Here is a 16520-nt window from a genome sequence, read left to right on the forward strand (position 1 = left end):
TCTGTTCATTAGCTCACCTGGTTTAATTGCAAATAGACTTCACCTGTTCCCTATTAGTTACTTTACCTCTTTTCTCTTTCACATCATCCATCCTGTTTCACTGTGGTTTTTACCTGTCATGTGGTTTCTGTAATTCTGGATTTGGGATTAAATCATTTGTTCCTGTGTTCCACCTGCCTCTCTGTCCTCCTCCCATCCTGCAATCCATGACACTAACCCAGTGTTTCTCAATCCAGGTCCTCAGGACCACCTGCCCTGCATGTTTTAGAAGTAACCCCACTTTAACACATCTGAAGTAAATGTATGGCTCGTTAACAGGCTGCAAAGAACTTGTTGAGGAAGTTTATTAACTTGAAGTTGGAGTATATGAACATGTGTAAGACATGCAGGGCAGTGGGTCCAGAGGACCTGGACTGAGAAACACTGGACTAGATCTAGCAGAACCAAAAGCTCACTGACCATGCTAATTTTAAAAAGATTCAATGATCTAATTATTGTTTTAGTTCAACTGAAATCTGACTTTTAAAGATAATGGAGTTGAAAGACAAAATGCCCTTGCTTGTATAGATCCAGTTATAAACAGTCAGTATACAGAAATATATGTTTTAACAGAGAATGACCTCAAGAGATAGAATTCATTTAATTTTAAACAAATATGCATAGAGTTATAAAACTATCCAGTTCACAGCTTGGCATGGTAACAATTTACCACCAGTTAAAGGGTCAGTTATTATGTTCTGTGTTATAACAGGTCAACTGGAAAAAAAAAACGATTACAAACTGAAAAATGGCTTACTGAAAGAGTCAGACATGCTCAATAAATCAATCCCCCCCTGTTAGGGATAAGGACAGCAGTCCTGTTAAATGGCAGGTCAAATTAACATTTAATTTCAGATTTACCATCCAGTGCCATAAAACTATAGTTTAAACTGAACACCTTGGAATCTGTTAGAAACAGACAAACAACACAAACGTCCTGAAACCAATTGATCACAACTGAAATCAGACATTGATGAAAAATATCCTGTAAACTTAGAAAAGCCAGAAAGCAGAAAAAAAAATCTGTTTACCACTGTGACTGCTGGTTTGGGGGATATTTGTTATTAATATGCAAAGCAATCAAATCAAAAAGCTAATCCTGAATTAGTTGACTTTACTAGAAATGTGCATGGAAAGTTTTATCAACACAGGCGACCATTAGACTTCACTCAAATCCATTAGTTCTCTGAACTAATCTTCTTTATACCCCCTAGTTGTTTGATCTAACTCTCTTAAATCAGGTTCATGCAAATTGTTTAGTTCCTTCCAATAAAGACTAAATCACACTGACTCAGTTTCATGAAAGGTTAACTTAAAAAAAACTCTGCTTGTTCCAAATAAATGAATGATTAATCTAAAATTTACTTTGAAAGGAAGGGCTCCTCAAGTTCCGGCTCCCTTCAAAGAGCCATAAATCCCATCTCTATTAAAAATTATACTTCAATTTATCCCACACTTTTACGATAAAAATGTACAGATGCATTATTGCGGAGCACCAACTTTAACCTTAACCTTAAAATGCCGCAACAGGCTAATACTTGAGGACTTATCCAAAACGAGTCACACTAAAACAGTACACGTCACGATGCTTTATTGTTTTACATCCATATCACAATCTCAAGAAGCATACACTTACTTTGTTTGATGAGCTTCAGGATGTTTAAGGTTGTATCAAAACAATGCATTTAAATTATGTTAATAATATACAATGACAGTGACAATGATAATAACAATGATGGTTAATAGAAAGTTTCACCTCAAGCTGACCCTGTCTCCATGCTCCAGGCCGCAAACCAACACAGGTGAGCACACTCATTAATAACCTCAACACACCCAAAGTACCACCCACAATCACCGGTGGTGTCACTACGCATGTGCACACACACTTCCAGTGGGAAATAAATAACCAAGCATATGGTTCTGACATATATCTTTGCATGCTGTGGACACTGATTAGGGTACCGCATTCTGCATGACAGAAAATGTAACAAGACAACATTCTTGTTTATTTCCCAATGCTTTATTTGGAGGTGGTGTGGATTTCTTTTCCTGTACTGTTCCTCTTACTCATGATAACAATTTTAAAATTTAAACACAGCAGAACTTTCCAACAATGTATAATTTTAAACATAACATAGGAAGCACAACATATAACTCAGATATGTTGAGTTGTGAAAGCAGTTGCTGACTAGGATTTTGCAAGTTAAACACAACATGGCATTGCTGTGAATAAAACTTAACTCCTGAATTATGTTTGTGAACTTGATGCAGCCTCAAAATACTGCATCTAAAAGATATTCCATAAAACCACCATAATTATTTTAATTGTGACAGTAATTGGGTGGGATATGTGCATGTAATTAAATTCGAATTGTTTTGCTATTCTTTATCATGTAAATACTTATTCCACGACCAGACTAATCGGCTTAAAGCAGAATTTCCTAAAAACAAAGACACAATACATAATTGAGTCTTTGCTTTTTGTTTCCTCATGGAAACCATATGAAGGGATATTTCCATTTTATTGCTCTAGAATCTCCTATCCTAATTTAATTTACTGGTTTATTAATCTATTTGATTATTTTTTCTTGTTTTTCCTTTAACCTGTTAAAGTGTTTGGTTGGAATTAGTGGAAATTCAGTGATGTATCCGCAGTGTATCTCAGAGTATAAAGCTTATTATCGGAGCGTCACGCTGACAGATGGGTTGTCCAATAGTTATTTGCAATCTGCTGGTTGCCCAATAGCAATCCAGTCCGACACTGATGCTCTTTGCTTATTGGTGTAGGATGTTTCTGCCTCCTCCGGTACTGACGCCTCTCCTTTGGTCAAGGTTGCGCTTGCAGTGACAGCAGCAGGAGCTCCGCTTACGCACGGAGAGCAACCAGATCAGGCTCCGCTGTTACTTCTGTTTCTCACATCCACAGAGGAATCTCCCACATCACAGACGCAGCTATGGATGAAATGGAGGAAGAGTTAAAATGCCCAGTTTGCGGCTCATTTTACAGGGAGCCCATCATACTACCGTGCTCCCATAACATTTGCCTGGCGTGTGCGCGGAATATTCTTGTGCAGACCCCCGAGGCAGAGTCTCCACAGAGCAGCCGAGCCTCTGGATCCGGCGTCTCAGATTATGATTATCTGGATTTGGATAAAATGAGTTTGTACAGCGAGGCAGACAGTGGCTACGGTTCCTACGGGGGTTTCGTCAGCGCTCCAACCACCCCCTGCCAAAAATCCCCTAACGGGGTCCGTGTTTTCCCCCCGACTGTTCCTCAGCCTCCACCGCAGCAGCACCTTCTACCGCATCCCGGCTGCTTACCGCCGATCCCGCGCAACTCCTGCATCACTTGTCCGCAATGTCACCGCAGCCTCATCCTGGACGACCGGGGACTCCGCGGATTCCCCAAGAACCGGGTGCTGGAGGGGGTGGTGGACAGGTACCAGCAGAGCAAAGCGGCCGCTCTTAAATGTCAACTCTGCGAGAAGAGTCCAAAGGAGGCCACTGTCATGTGCGAGCAGTGCGACGTCTTCTACTGCGACCCGTGCCGCCTGCGCTGCCATCCACCCCGCGGTCCCCTCGCTAAGCACCGCCTGGTGCCGCCAGCGCAGGGGCGGATAAGCCGCCGCGCAAGTCCCCGCAAAATCTCCACTTGCACAGAACACGAACTGGAAAATCTCAGCATGTACTGCGTGCAGTGCAAGACGCCTGTGTGCTATCAGTGTTTGGAGGAGGGGAAACACGGCACGCATGAAGTCAAAGCTTTGGGTGCAATGTGGAAACTGCACAAGGTACGTACATGAAACTGATCCATCCGAATGTGTTGCTTATACCGGTGCGTCTTTTCTCTCTACGTTTGTGTCTGCAGGCTTTCTCCATGATTCATGATTTTCTGTGCTGCGCAACAAGTCTGTGTTGAATTGACCTTGTCCTGTTTGTTCCTTAGTGAGAGAAAGTGATAGGGATGTTCCTTCTCGTGTCTAAAAATGAAAGCTTCTCTCTTCATTCCTGGAAACATCATCATTTCTTGTGCCAGGCAACTTGGAGAAATGCTTGAGTCTCTAAATTTGGAACATTTCACCTGGGCAAACTTGTGATAATGCAGCTCTGTTTGAGATTCTGTTTTAAAGTCAGGCCCATTTTATCAGTAACCTGTGTCACATGACTTCTACACTTATTCTTTTATGACAAACTTAAGTTCTACAGCTTCTGTCACACTTTCAGCTCTTGGCCATTTGTCTTCTGAGCCACCATCCTTCAAATTCCTTCACTCTATGTTCCCTCCCGTCTGTGCTTTGACAGCCCACAGGCACCCTGGAGATCATTAGGCATGGCTAATGTTGGTGCTATACTTTAATAGGAGCCAGTGAACCACAGATGCAGCCCTTTAATGTGGATGTATGTGGGTGCTATTTTGGAAGCTGAGTTGTTGTGGGCAGCCACATTTCCGAAGCCAAGTTTATCTACACCTCTGCACCAGCAACCTTCACCCTCAAAGTGCAGCTTGTAGTGAAGAGGGACGACGTAGAGCTAGATATAGCCCTTCTCACACACATCCACCCACATACACTCATACACTGGGAGAGAGATGTGATGGTGTCATCTAGTTTTCATATTAAAAAAAAAAATCTTAAAAAATAGAAAATGCATTCAGGCTTTCTGCACAAACTTACACATACACACCATTACCTCCCAACAGATAAGCTGCCTGCATCCGTTACTCTCACAACTGGTCTTGTATGTCTCCAAAACAGCAACATTAAGCAGGGTCCCAGTCCAGTCAGGTCTTGTAAATGATGGTGAGATAGCTCAGGTGTGCATTGCAATTGTAGAAACTGATGGAAGAGTCAGGGGGTTCAACATTTCACTCACAACTTCCATCACTTGAAAAATTGCCAACCTTATGTGCTTATTTTTTTCTTGGATCTGAAATACGAAAGAGGTATTTTTAGAAACCAATCAATGGGAACTGGGATACTGGTGCAAATATCCAGTAGCGCTGCCCTGTATTTGGTCTTCATCGCAGCACCTGGTTATTTCTGACCCACAGAGTTGTAACAGATGGCTGAGATTTAGGGACTGGCACAGCTTAAGAAAGGTTTGTTTTTTGGGTGTTTTTTTTAGCTCTGAGTGTAAAAAATCTTTAAAATCATACACAGTAATAAAGATTCTTGTTTCTTAGTGTTTACAACACTCATGATTTATCTAAAATGTACACAAAATAAAGTGATAAACCTTACATACAAATGAATTTTCTCAATTAGCAGGTTAACAACTCAGTGATATAAAGTGTAGGAATAGGTACTTTTTTTGTAGAAATATTCCTATGTGCAGTATAGTTGCATTTAGAGTGGTTTAAAATCAGAATCCTGAAGAATCAGCTTAATGTGGCATGTACCACCAACAGATTGAAGAGTTGACATCAAGACATGAGAAGCCTGGTTTGAACGATAGCACAGAGGCATTGATTATGGCCACATGAGAACAGGTACTAAGTACATAAGTGATGGAGGTCGGTGTCTACCCCACCAGATAGGGCCCAAGATGCAGGCTGTGTAAACTGACCTCTGAGACAGTTCAGCACATTGTGGCATGTAAGACCCAGGCAGGTTAGATATACATGGACGCCATAACCAGGTGGCTGGAATACTGTGAGTTTTGGAATAGTGTGAAAATTGAGTTTTGGCTGGAAAATGGTAGACACCATGAAAGGTGGTGGAGAATGATAGAGCCGGGATACCGATGAAGACTGATGAACTGGTGATGGCTGACCAGTGTTAGATGTAGCCATCCAAAACAACAGTAACATCAACAGTGGCTTCAGTGGAGTTGATCCCAGGAACACCATCAGTAATCCCTCACCAAAAAATCACACTCCTCAGAACAGCTGAGGTAGTACACAGAACCATCCAGGCCTGTGGTAGAAGACTGGAGCTAAAGGGTTCCTGCATATAATATGGTTATTTTAGGCTAAATTGTTTCTTCATAATTAATTAAATTGCAAAGTAAATTTAAAGTTGATCACCCTCTTCTGACTTCATATATTTGTTGTGATGAGTCTGATCCAACCATAAAAGATCAAAACACATCTTAGTTTTTAATCATAAATCATAAAACTGATCAAAGCTTTTTGTTGCTTGATCCTTAAGTTGTTCTGACTGTGCTGCCGTATTTTTCATTATTGCCACTGAATGTTGATTCACTATGAAACTTGATAACGAATTCACAACTGCAGCATTTACACTCAGGTTTACGCAGCTCCATCATCTGGTAACATCTTTTTTATTTCCCTGCTGAGATTATATGAAGGATTTTAATCTGCAGCATCATCTTCCTGGTCAGGGAGAAAATGTGCTCTCTCTATCTTTGTGTAGCATTTCCCAGTTTGTGGGGAAGGTCTTAAACAAGCTGCCACCATGGCAACCGAATCCCTTTTGATGTGGTGTAGAGCTGCAGAGGTCGCTAAGATACTGGACCCAACAAGGACTCAATCCCAGATGCTTTACAGCGTCCTACTCCAGCTTTAACTGTATCTGTGTCCACGCTCTGAAACTACTCGTGCTCTTCATGCTCCTTTTCCTCCATTTACTCGCTTTTCCAGCCTCTCATCTAGTCTCACGAGCAATGAAAACTTGATCATCTCTAAGGCCCCCTCCCCCTCTTCTTTGGTCTGTGTCTAAATCACACTTGTGTTCCATGTAATCTACCCCAAGTCAATTTCAGTCACAGAACAATGTTGTGACTCACCCAGCTCATCTGCCTCTTCATGTTTGTGTCCGAGTGGTGACAGGATGCCAGCATTAATCTCCTTAAATCACATTATAGAGACCAAAGATGTATGGTCAAAGTGTCAGAGCTCTACATGCTGAGTTGTACTCGATTCTTCACGGATGTCATAAGGGGGCACCAAATGCAGTTTAGGTCATGCACTGTTGGCTCAGAAGCAATTAAAGACCACTAATCAGACAGAGGCTTAAGAACGAGAAGCTCTGTGGGCATAGAGAATATAAGTAGCAGATTGAAGCAGAAAATGAGTTTGTCCTTGTGCGTTACAGAAAGAGAGATAAATCAGTGGCTGCAGGTGCAGATTTTAACCCAGACGATGAAAATCTCCCTTTGTAAGTCTGGAGTAATTTCCAAAAGCTTTAAGGGAGTTTTTCCTCTTCTGGTGTGTATATGTGCTTCTCTTTAATGTCAGCATGTGTTTGATCCTAAGCTGCTCTTGAAGAAAAAGCAGGTCTAACAAAAATTGACATGACGACAGATGCTCTGCAAGCTCTCATCCTCGAAGCCTGAAAAAGCAAGCTAATGAGGACAGACAGCACTGGTGCTGGGACGACTATTAAAAGTCTCGTCACAATCTTGGGGCTGATGTTGTCAGCAGTGGATTTGTGTATGATACCTGCAGCCTCTGTGAACCCAGCGTGAGCGAAGGGAATGCCTTTAAAAGTCGGACACTGTCTGCAGGATCCCTGTCCTTTTCTACTGATTTGACCACCAACTGCTTCTAGGAGTAAGACCCACTGTCAGTCTGCATCCTTTGTGTTTACAAACAGCCCTGCTGTGGGGCTGTTTGTAAACACTCCACAGAATAAAGCAGCCATATACAGTTACAGACACAATCAAAATGAATTGGTAAGCATGCCTAAAAAATACTAAATTTAATGCAGAAGACAGAAGAAATTGAGTTCATTTTGCCTGTGACTGGACTACATTATGGCCAAATGACTGTTCTGCACTCTGACATGCACTCTTCATACTGCAGGTAGTTGTTTTTGCTTTTTATCCTGGTCATGCAAAACATTGCATGCAATCACGTGTTTCATCTGCAAAGGAAAGTGCACATCTCATCAGCCAGCAGACAAGCCTTCGTTAGAAGAACAGAGCAAATGGTGGAATAAGTGCGACAGCACCAAACCAGAGGATAATAAATTCACATGAAAGTGAAATCATATTTTGCTTTTTAATTAGTTTCACCTTGGGAGGCTGTTCTTACCGTCTCCTTGCATTCCAGTTTTAGACTGGTGTTGTTTTTTTATGTGTTTATGTGTGTGTTGTTTCTGCAAGATGATTTATGATTAGGTTTATAACACAGTGATATTATTCCAATTTTCCTACTACTTGCACAAAATCATCTAATTTTATCACTATTAAACACTGCCTACGACTACAAAAATAGTGTGAGGATTTTACTATGTGCTTACCAAAGTGCCAGGACTAATCATCCTTTTCTTTACCCGTAACAAAGGGGATGAACAGAATGGTGACGATAAGCAGGATCACCTGAGCAGCTGTCATGCTCCTCATCCTCAGTGGCAGCCAACTCTGCCCTTGACTAGAATCAGCCTCCATCTGGACTCTTTGCTTCTTCATTTTGCACCAGTGTCAGTGTCCTTTGAGCTCATCTCATTTTTACTGGAGCCTCAGTTAACAAAGTAGAAGTCATTCAAAGACCTTAATATTGGAAAGTTGAGCTCATCTAGTTCAGAAATCTGGAGATGATTCTTGGAAAACATTTAATGAGAACATTGTGCTGTTGCAGCTTAGCTCTGTTTTATAAATATTCATGTTTGCTGCACTTTACAGTTGATGCATTAGAATTTTTCATTTGACTATACCTCAATATTATTGCAAAAATATTCTACATCATCATCATCTTCCAGCTCCTTAACAGGTGAATGGTTAGCATTTTTTCCTTAGACCAGAGACAACTCCGAGCTCTCACCTGCCCAACCTTGTTAATAGCAAATCACCAGAGGTCCATCAGCCTGTTGTTATAACACGGACTACATCATCAAGTGTGTCTTCTCTGTTAGAAAAGATGCTGTACAGATTAAGAATGCAGGTCATTCGACTCTTTGAAACAAAAGGCACACTGATGCGATGAGACAAGGGGACAAAATCAGGCTTCTACACAATGAATTTTCACAGTCGGTGTTTAGTTTGATGCTGCTCCATTACAGGCAGTAATATTTACCCCTCCAGCTGCATGGAAAGAGATTAACTGTGCAAATGTTAATGAAAGAGGGAGATAAAGTACAGAAAAATTAAAGTGACTGAGTGACCCCCCGACTGCCTGGAAAGAAGAAGTGAAACACTGAGCAGGTAGGAAAGGCAGATTATTTATTATGGTGGCAATGAGTCTTCTTCTTTGGTCCCAGAGAAAACAAAGGCTTGCGCTGTGAGATGGGAGCTTTTGATTGGCTGAATATTTTAGCTTGCTCTGGGCATGCAACTGGAGACAGACAAATGCCTCAAATATCCACTGTGCTGGTGCTCCTTTGTGGCTGAAATGGGAAAGCAAAAGAAAGAAGTCCATACTTAAATCAAGTCAGATGTTTGGACTTATTTAAACCCAGAAATGAGGACAGCAGTTGAGTAAGAAAGTGAGCTCAAGCTGAAATCTGGAGGAGCTGAGGGAAGGTTAAAACCTCCAGTGAGCCTGATGTCATCATCGTCATCATTTCTCCACTTTGATTATTGACAAATTTACATATTTTTACCAGATTTTACCTGTAAAATAACCTCTAATGTGATATAGAAAAACTGAACCAAGCTAAGTAGAGATATTAAATGACAGAGCAAATCAAAAAGGGCAATAGGAAAAGCAACACAGAAACAGACATGCAAATAGGAAATACATAAACCATTTAAGCACCTAATTAAAAATTCATTCTTAATCTAGCTGATCCTAATTTTTCTGAATTTTAAGAACAGAAAATGTAGCTAAAACAATGTAGCTTTTTTTTTTTTTTTTTTTTTTTTTGGCCAAGTTGTTCTTTCATCCATTGAGCTATGTGCCTTTTCTTTTGTTTGAATGATTCATAGGTTAATTGGCTTAAACACGGCGGAATAAATGTCCAAAGACAACTTTGGAAGACTTTCAGAAAGCGTGAACAACTATTGCTTAAGGCTACTCTAAAAAATTATTAAAAAAGAAAAAAGTCTGGCTCCTTGGAAGGAAAATATAGATTTTTTTCTTATGTGAAGTAACTGTGGCAACTTTCAAAACCCTTTATCATTATAATGATCACTGAAGCTTCATCTTTATTTCTGTGTGTGGATTGTTAATGACTTCTTGTGCATTATTGATGATGGCAGATATAAGTCGTGAATAATGCACCAGCCACTTAGGTGCTGCTCGTGGAAGATCGTCTCATATGGGATCATGTTAAACATGAAAAATCCTAGTCACAATCTGGCCGAATCTTAAGTCTTCAAACGTGTAATAACTTAACTACAGAGACGTTCCCAAGGCAGTGAATATAATGAAGTTGCCTGCTTAATATTTAAAACTGAATTCTCTAAAGACTGCAGCAGCTCTAATAAATAACCATGTTATAGTATCTGATTAATGACTTTGCAGAAAGGAGCATAATCAGTGATCAAGCTGTTTAAAATAACTTAGATTTTGTTTTTTATTCGAGGGCTTTGGGGAAAAGGGCCTTTTTCTTTTCTTTGCTTCTCTGAGATTTTCTTTGACCAAATATTGACCATCAGCTTCTTTATGTTTACAGCAAGTAAACAACTAACGAGTTTTTACTGTACCTAAAAAGACTGTTTAAAGAAAATAGCCAAAGTATTTAACCCTGAAGCACGACTTAAGTGTCAGGTGCTTAAAAATGTATGAAAATAGGTTATGGGAACTCTGAAGCTATCTTTACTGTGGAAGTAATAAGTGTGTGTGTGTGTGTTTTTTTTTTTTTTTTTTTTAATTAGCTCAAAGAGGTGTGTCGTTACTTTTCTGCCTCTGTGACTTTAAGAGCTTAACAGTGACATTATACCTACCCCCTTCTGTCCTTGCACTTCCCACTTCCTAGTGGGAGCTTAAATCCAAACTGCTTCCGAAGCCCCTCTGACAATCATGCTTCCCTGTGACAGATTGGCAACCTTACTTTATTAAATACGCTCCCAGAGCCACTGATTAATTATTCATGCCACGCACGTGTTCCCACTTGGTTTAATTACTGAGATTATTATTAATCCCAAATAGCAGGAACATTTTCCCTTCCCTCCCACTACCTCTGCAAACCGTCCGAACCTAATCCAAAGCATCTTCTTCATTACTGTAATGTTGCATGATGCTTCTGCTTGGACTGTGCCTGAACAAAATGTATTGTAACTTCAGGGACAGCTTGATGTAAATGGAGGATTGTTCAGATGGAACTTGAAAAGACTTTTTCGCTCCAGCCAGTTCTAAAAGCCACATCTCATGCCGTGACAGAGAGATCTATTACCCCTGGCAAGAAATGAAAATGCAAGTATGAGGAGATGTAAATATCATGCGTGATAAGTTATCTCTAATAGTTATCATCAATCATCAAAAGAATTGTAGAAACCTGATCATGTTTCTCACATCTGATCTGGGAGGTTAGATTGTTGCCTCTCTCTCTTTCAACAATCGTAATCTTTGAAGTCTGGATCTCAGTCTTATCTTGCTTTTCAACCCATTTGTTGCTGAAGTCTGTCCTCCCATATGCCGACCTGCCGGCTTTGGCAATGTGAACGTTGTAGAGCAGGAAGTAGCCGTGAGCTGTGCAGAAATAAAACTGTCTCCACTTTCCTTTGACCTGGTTTTTAGGACTGAGCTCTGCAGGCTCTGGAACAGACAGCGCACCAAAAACGCCTCCAGACAATCAAGTGCTTTTCATTTCATGTGCTCAGTCGCTGAACGCACGCTGACTGTTAACTGGCCTAGACGTGCACTCCTTCAACGTCCATCATTGTGTCACGCAGAGAAAATGAGAGAGCTGAGAGAGAAAAGCAACTTCAATTTAGGACAGATGAAAGGGCAGGTGTGAGTGACCTGGCTGATCTGAAATGAAACCAGCAGGGTGTGAATGAATGCTTCGGACAGGTTGAGTGTGATTGACAGGATCTTAAAATGATGGAGGCAGCTAAGAGATCCAGGCTGACGGGAACCGGGCTCATCCTCAAACACCAGGAGGCAACATGTCTTCTTGTCCTGTTATTTTTAAATGCAGCTGGAGCCCCAGAAGTGTTAGCTTATTAGCGTTGCATTAAAAAAGGAAATCTGCCCACCAGCACCTCTAAGGCTCATTAAATCTAGTTTTTGCAATTATGCACCAAACAAACTGCACAAAAAAGACTTCTGGCTTAATGGAAATCCCTTAGTTCAGCTAAAAATAGTCTTGATCATATAGTTTAGCATTCACATTGATGTTTTAGTTACCGTAGGTGCAAGCAGGTAGAATATTTTGTTACAGTACATGCATTGTTCTATATACTGACATATTAGTTGTTCTTGTAAAAGTTAAATTCTCCAAAATGTTCCTCATACTTTTGTGTAATCTTACATGAGGCTTCTTGGCCATCATGTTGAGCCTCTTGAGAGATTGAAATATGAGTCCCTAGTTAACAAAAAGGAAATCCTAAACAGTCCTGAGAAGTTTACATTTAGATCTTTGCTCAGCTGTTGCCGGCTCAGACTGTCCCCATCGCTGTGAACTCATGTTGGCGGCAGCTGTCACGGTTTCCCAAACGCTGAAGTTAAAGGTCAGCTGTTGGTCCCCGCAGACTGATTCCCATTTGGTTGACTAACATACCAGAAACTGGTCTGACACAGAGAAGCTGTCTGTATGTGATGGATTGTTTTCACAGCGTTTTCCTCTTTATCAGCTAGCTGCTGGTTTTATTGCTCTCTTCCGCAGCTAAATAGATTTTTCTTTAATGTCTTTGGTTGGATTAAATCCAAAAGAACCCAAAATACAGTGTGGCCCCCAACTTGATGGTTGTTAATTCAACCGAACAAGGTTCCCACAGGGTCAGGCCCCCATCTTCCTCCCCTTTGTCACCCCCTTGTTCACATAGTCCTCACTTCACACACATGAACTACCCGTTTATTTCCATGCTGTCCAAACAGGAACCTTCTGTGTCATCGCACATATCCACAACGATGGTATTTCCTGTCACATGTGCTCTCCTCAGCTCTTCATACGTAGGAGCTATAATCCAATAATAACAATGCTAAGTGCCTGTGTATGTACGCATCATTCCAGTTTGAGCTGGAAATGGCATTTTGTGAGTAAGAATTGGGCTGACACTGCATTTTGTCTCAGGGGTGAAACTTTGACACTTCAAAATGTCAGATTCTCAGCAGCATTGAAAAGCTGCTTTGTTTTTATCTAGAGCCTTTCTGAGTTCTCCAAACGGCTTTCACCGAATAACAGCTGCACACAATGACTTTGGATGCTGAACCTTCATGTAGTGTATGTTGAACGACAGGGATGAGAATCTGCACGCAGGGTGACTCACGCTGAGCTGCCTCCATGTGTATTTCCTGTTAATGTCAAGTTCTCATGATGTTACTTCAGTTTCTGCATAAACGGTGATGGAAAACTGTAGTGGAAAACTTGTAACTCTCACTAAAACAGGGTGTGTTACTGGTCTGCAGACAGGAGGGTTGTGATTATTAGACACTAAGCCACAAGCCTGCACAGTTCTATCTATTAGTAATTTGCATGCAGTTTATACTATATATTTATTGTTGAGTTAATAAAACGAGAAGAAACACACAATTAACTTTAAGTATTTAGTTTTTTCTCACCAGAAGTCCAATAATCCAGATATGTTCAGTTTACTGGCATGCAAGACAAAGAAAGGCAGGAAATAATATAGAAGTTGGCACAGAGTCTTAAAAAAGTTAGATTAAAAAAGACTGTAAATATGAAAATATATGTCTTTTTATGTAATGACTAATTTCCCAGCATGTAAAATGAGCTTTATGGCTGCTTGATATTAGGAAAAAATTCGATGTGCAATGTTATTACTGAATATTGCAACTATATGACTTGATATATTTGAACAAATGCTTAAATATAAATGATCCTCTCAGGGCTGTATTCCACTTGAGCACATATGCAGCTGGTTAGTTGCAGAAGATATGCAAAAGTAGAAATGTATTTGTCAGCATCACTGGTTTATGAATGTGAATGTGACTGTGAATGAAAGTTTGGTGGTGGTCTGAGAGGTCGTTGGCGCAAACTGGCAGCCATGCGTCCGTCAGTGTATCCCAGGGCAGCTGTGGCTACATGTGTAGCTTACAAACACCAGTGTGTGTCTGTGGAGTGAATGAATAATGGATTCAGTTTAAAGCAGTCTGAGTGTCTTGAAAAGCGCTATATAAATCCAATCCACTATTATTATTATTAATCCCTATGACTTTTAAAAGAATTATACTAATTTGAACAGATAACATGGAAAAATTATATTTGAAGATGTATTTTAGTTTGTTTGTTGCACCATGATGCATTCATGTACCTGTGTTGATGTATTGCTGTAAATAAAGCTGTTGAAAGCTTTGCTTTCAGCTCAATAACCTGGATAAGCATACACTATAGATGAAGATTCATCACTAACTATAGAAATTGGAGTCTGTTATCATTTTAGTGCAGTAGAAACCCATATTAGCAGCGCTGTAAGCTTCAGTATTTTTGATGGCCTCTCTCTCCACAGGGTCAGCTGTCCCAAGCTCTAAACGGACTGTCAGACCGAGCCACTGAGGCCAAGGAGTTCTTGGTCCAGCTGAGAAACATGGTGCAGCACATCCAGGTACTTAAACACACCTAAAAATACAGAAATAATGGGTTTTCTTGATTACAACTCTCATTTTCTGCATGAAATGCACAGATTAAAATCTCATCTGTGTTGACATTTTGTTGATCCTTTTTCCTCACCCTGTGTGATCCCAGTCCTGTCATTGCAGTAAAGAATGCAAGGGGAAAACAAGATTCATTGTATTATTCTGAATGTCACTGGGCACATTTTGTAATCCTTGGTTTGGACTATAAAATGGACACCCCCTGACCCCCTCTTAGTTCCACTCCTGCGACTACCCCCTTTGTCCTTCCACAGAGGATTTTAACATCCAACAAAGCTAAGTTACACAGTATTTTCAAAGGCTTCTGTGTTGGACTCGATGCATACAGAGATATTCAGCACATTTAACAAAAACCGACATGATGCAAGAGAGGCTGAATACAGTGGCAGGAGTTATACCCACTGAAACTGTTGCCTGGTAGCAGAACGTTTGTCTGCTACACCTGTGGTACTGATTTAAGTGGAACCGACATATCACCCACATGCAGTGATATAATCTACTGAGATCTAATATACCGCAAACACCCAGACTAAATTTAGATGCTCGTGTGGAGACAAAGCTGTGGTCAGCGCAATGGGGTGATTAGAGGAGGAAGGTGGGATTAAATGGCCCTGTTGATCATCATCATACAGACCCAGACACATGAGGGTGGAAAACACTGTGTAGACACTCTGAGTGTAAGTCAGAGGAGGTGCAAAGAGGAGGAAATATTTGAGATGTGTAAAAATGAACAGTATGTTATGTTATTATATGAATATTACATTGATTCTTCATGATTGTGTCACTTAAACATCTTGCCTGATGGATGATAAAACTGGAGAACACATCTCTGCAAACTGACATTTTCCTCATTTAATTTTACTATAATCTAAAATACATTTAGTGTAAACATCCTGCTCATAATTTGGCATCCTGTGATTCTACCAGTAATTACCATCACCAGCTAAAAATGACTGGAGACGTCTCATCTTTTGATGCTTTTCACTGTGTCTGTCTTGTGAGCCTCTTTGTGCATTTGCTCATCCTGCAGGAAAATGGCGTGGAGTTTGAAGCTTGCTTGGTGGCGCAGTGTGACGCCCTTATAGATGCCCTGAATCGACGCAAGGCCCAGCTGCTGGCTCAAGTAAACAAGGAGCACGAGCACAAGCTGAAGGTCAGTGAGCATGACCGGAATCCTTTCTGCAAACGTGGGAGTGAGAATGACTACAAATATAGAGTAAAACCATAGAAATGTTGTTGTTTCTCCCGTTAAAGTTACTGTTTTGGAGCTGGATTTACACTTGCATGCAAAACAAGATGAACTAAATGAAAGAATGATTGTGACTGATGGATCTAGTGGAGAAAGTGAAACTGGTGCCTCCCTGATGGGTCCGAAAATCTGATTACACTGATAAACTGAAGCCATTAGCTTCCTTAAAAAAGACTTATACATCTTGGTTGCAGTATACAATCTTTGTATTTTATCTGGCTATAAAATATATAATGGGCGGCCTGTTTTGAATATTTATTTTTTCCTTGATGGGTTTAACTTAAAAGAAATATTTTTCCTCTGATCATCGATCATATAGGTTTGATATAGATGCATGCAACTCAAACTAAGTTATGTTGATTTTAAATGTATTATGGCCTCATTTTTCTTTAAAGCATCTTCAACACATTGAATGTGGGATATTAGTGAGAGGAGAGGAGGGAGATACATTGGTGCTGTGCAGCATCCAATTTCATGCTTGGATGCTGTGTAGAATCAAAGTTTCACACGTGTAGGTGGGCTGAGGAGCACAGCCGGTGCAGAGCAGCATCTGAGCATACTCACATGCTGCACTGACAAGCACACATTTTTCTTCCAGGCATACCGTCTGAC

At 40.6% G+C, this 16520-nt stretch overlaps 1 protein-coding gene across 2 annotated transcripts in view; it reads left to right on the forward strand.

Annotated features, from left to right (window-relative positions):
- Nucleotides 1–2881: 2881 nt before the first annotated feature.
- trim9 (tripartite motif containing 9) overlaps nucleotides 2882–16520 on the forward strand; it is a 34237-nt gene continuing 20598 nt past the window's right edge. For both annotated transcript variants that reach the window (XM_041972850.1, XM_041972851.1), the window contains exons 1-3: nucleotides 2882–3830; nucleotides 14515–14610; nucleotides 15690–15812. In XM_041972850.1, the coding sequence (XP_041828784.1) occupies nucleotides 2994–3830; nucleotides 14515–14610; nucleotides 15690–15812 (1056 nt within the window). In that variant the 5' untranslated portion in view covers nucleotides 2882–2993. The remainder of the gene's footprint in view (nucleotides 3831–14514; nucleotides 14611–15689; nucleotides 15813–16520) is intronic.

This window comes from Melanotaenia boesemani, chromosome 20 (assembly GCF_017639745.1).
Source record: "Melanotaenia boesemani isolate fMelBoe1 chromosome 20, fMelBoe1.pri, whole genome shotgun sequence".
Classification (NCBI taxonomy): domain Eukaryota; kingdom Metazoa; phylum Chordata; class Actinopteri; order Atheriniformes; family Melanotaeniidae; genus Melanotaenia; species Melanotaenia boesemani.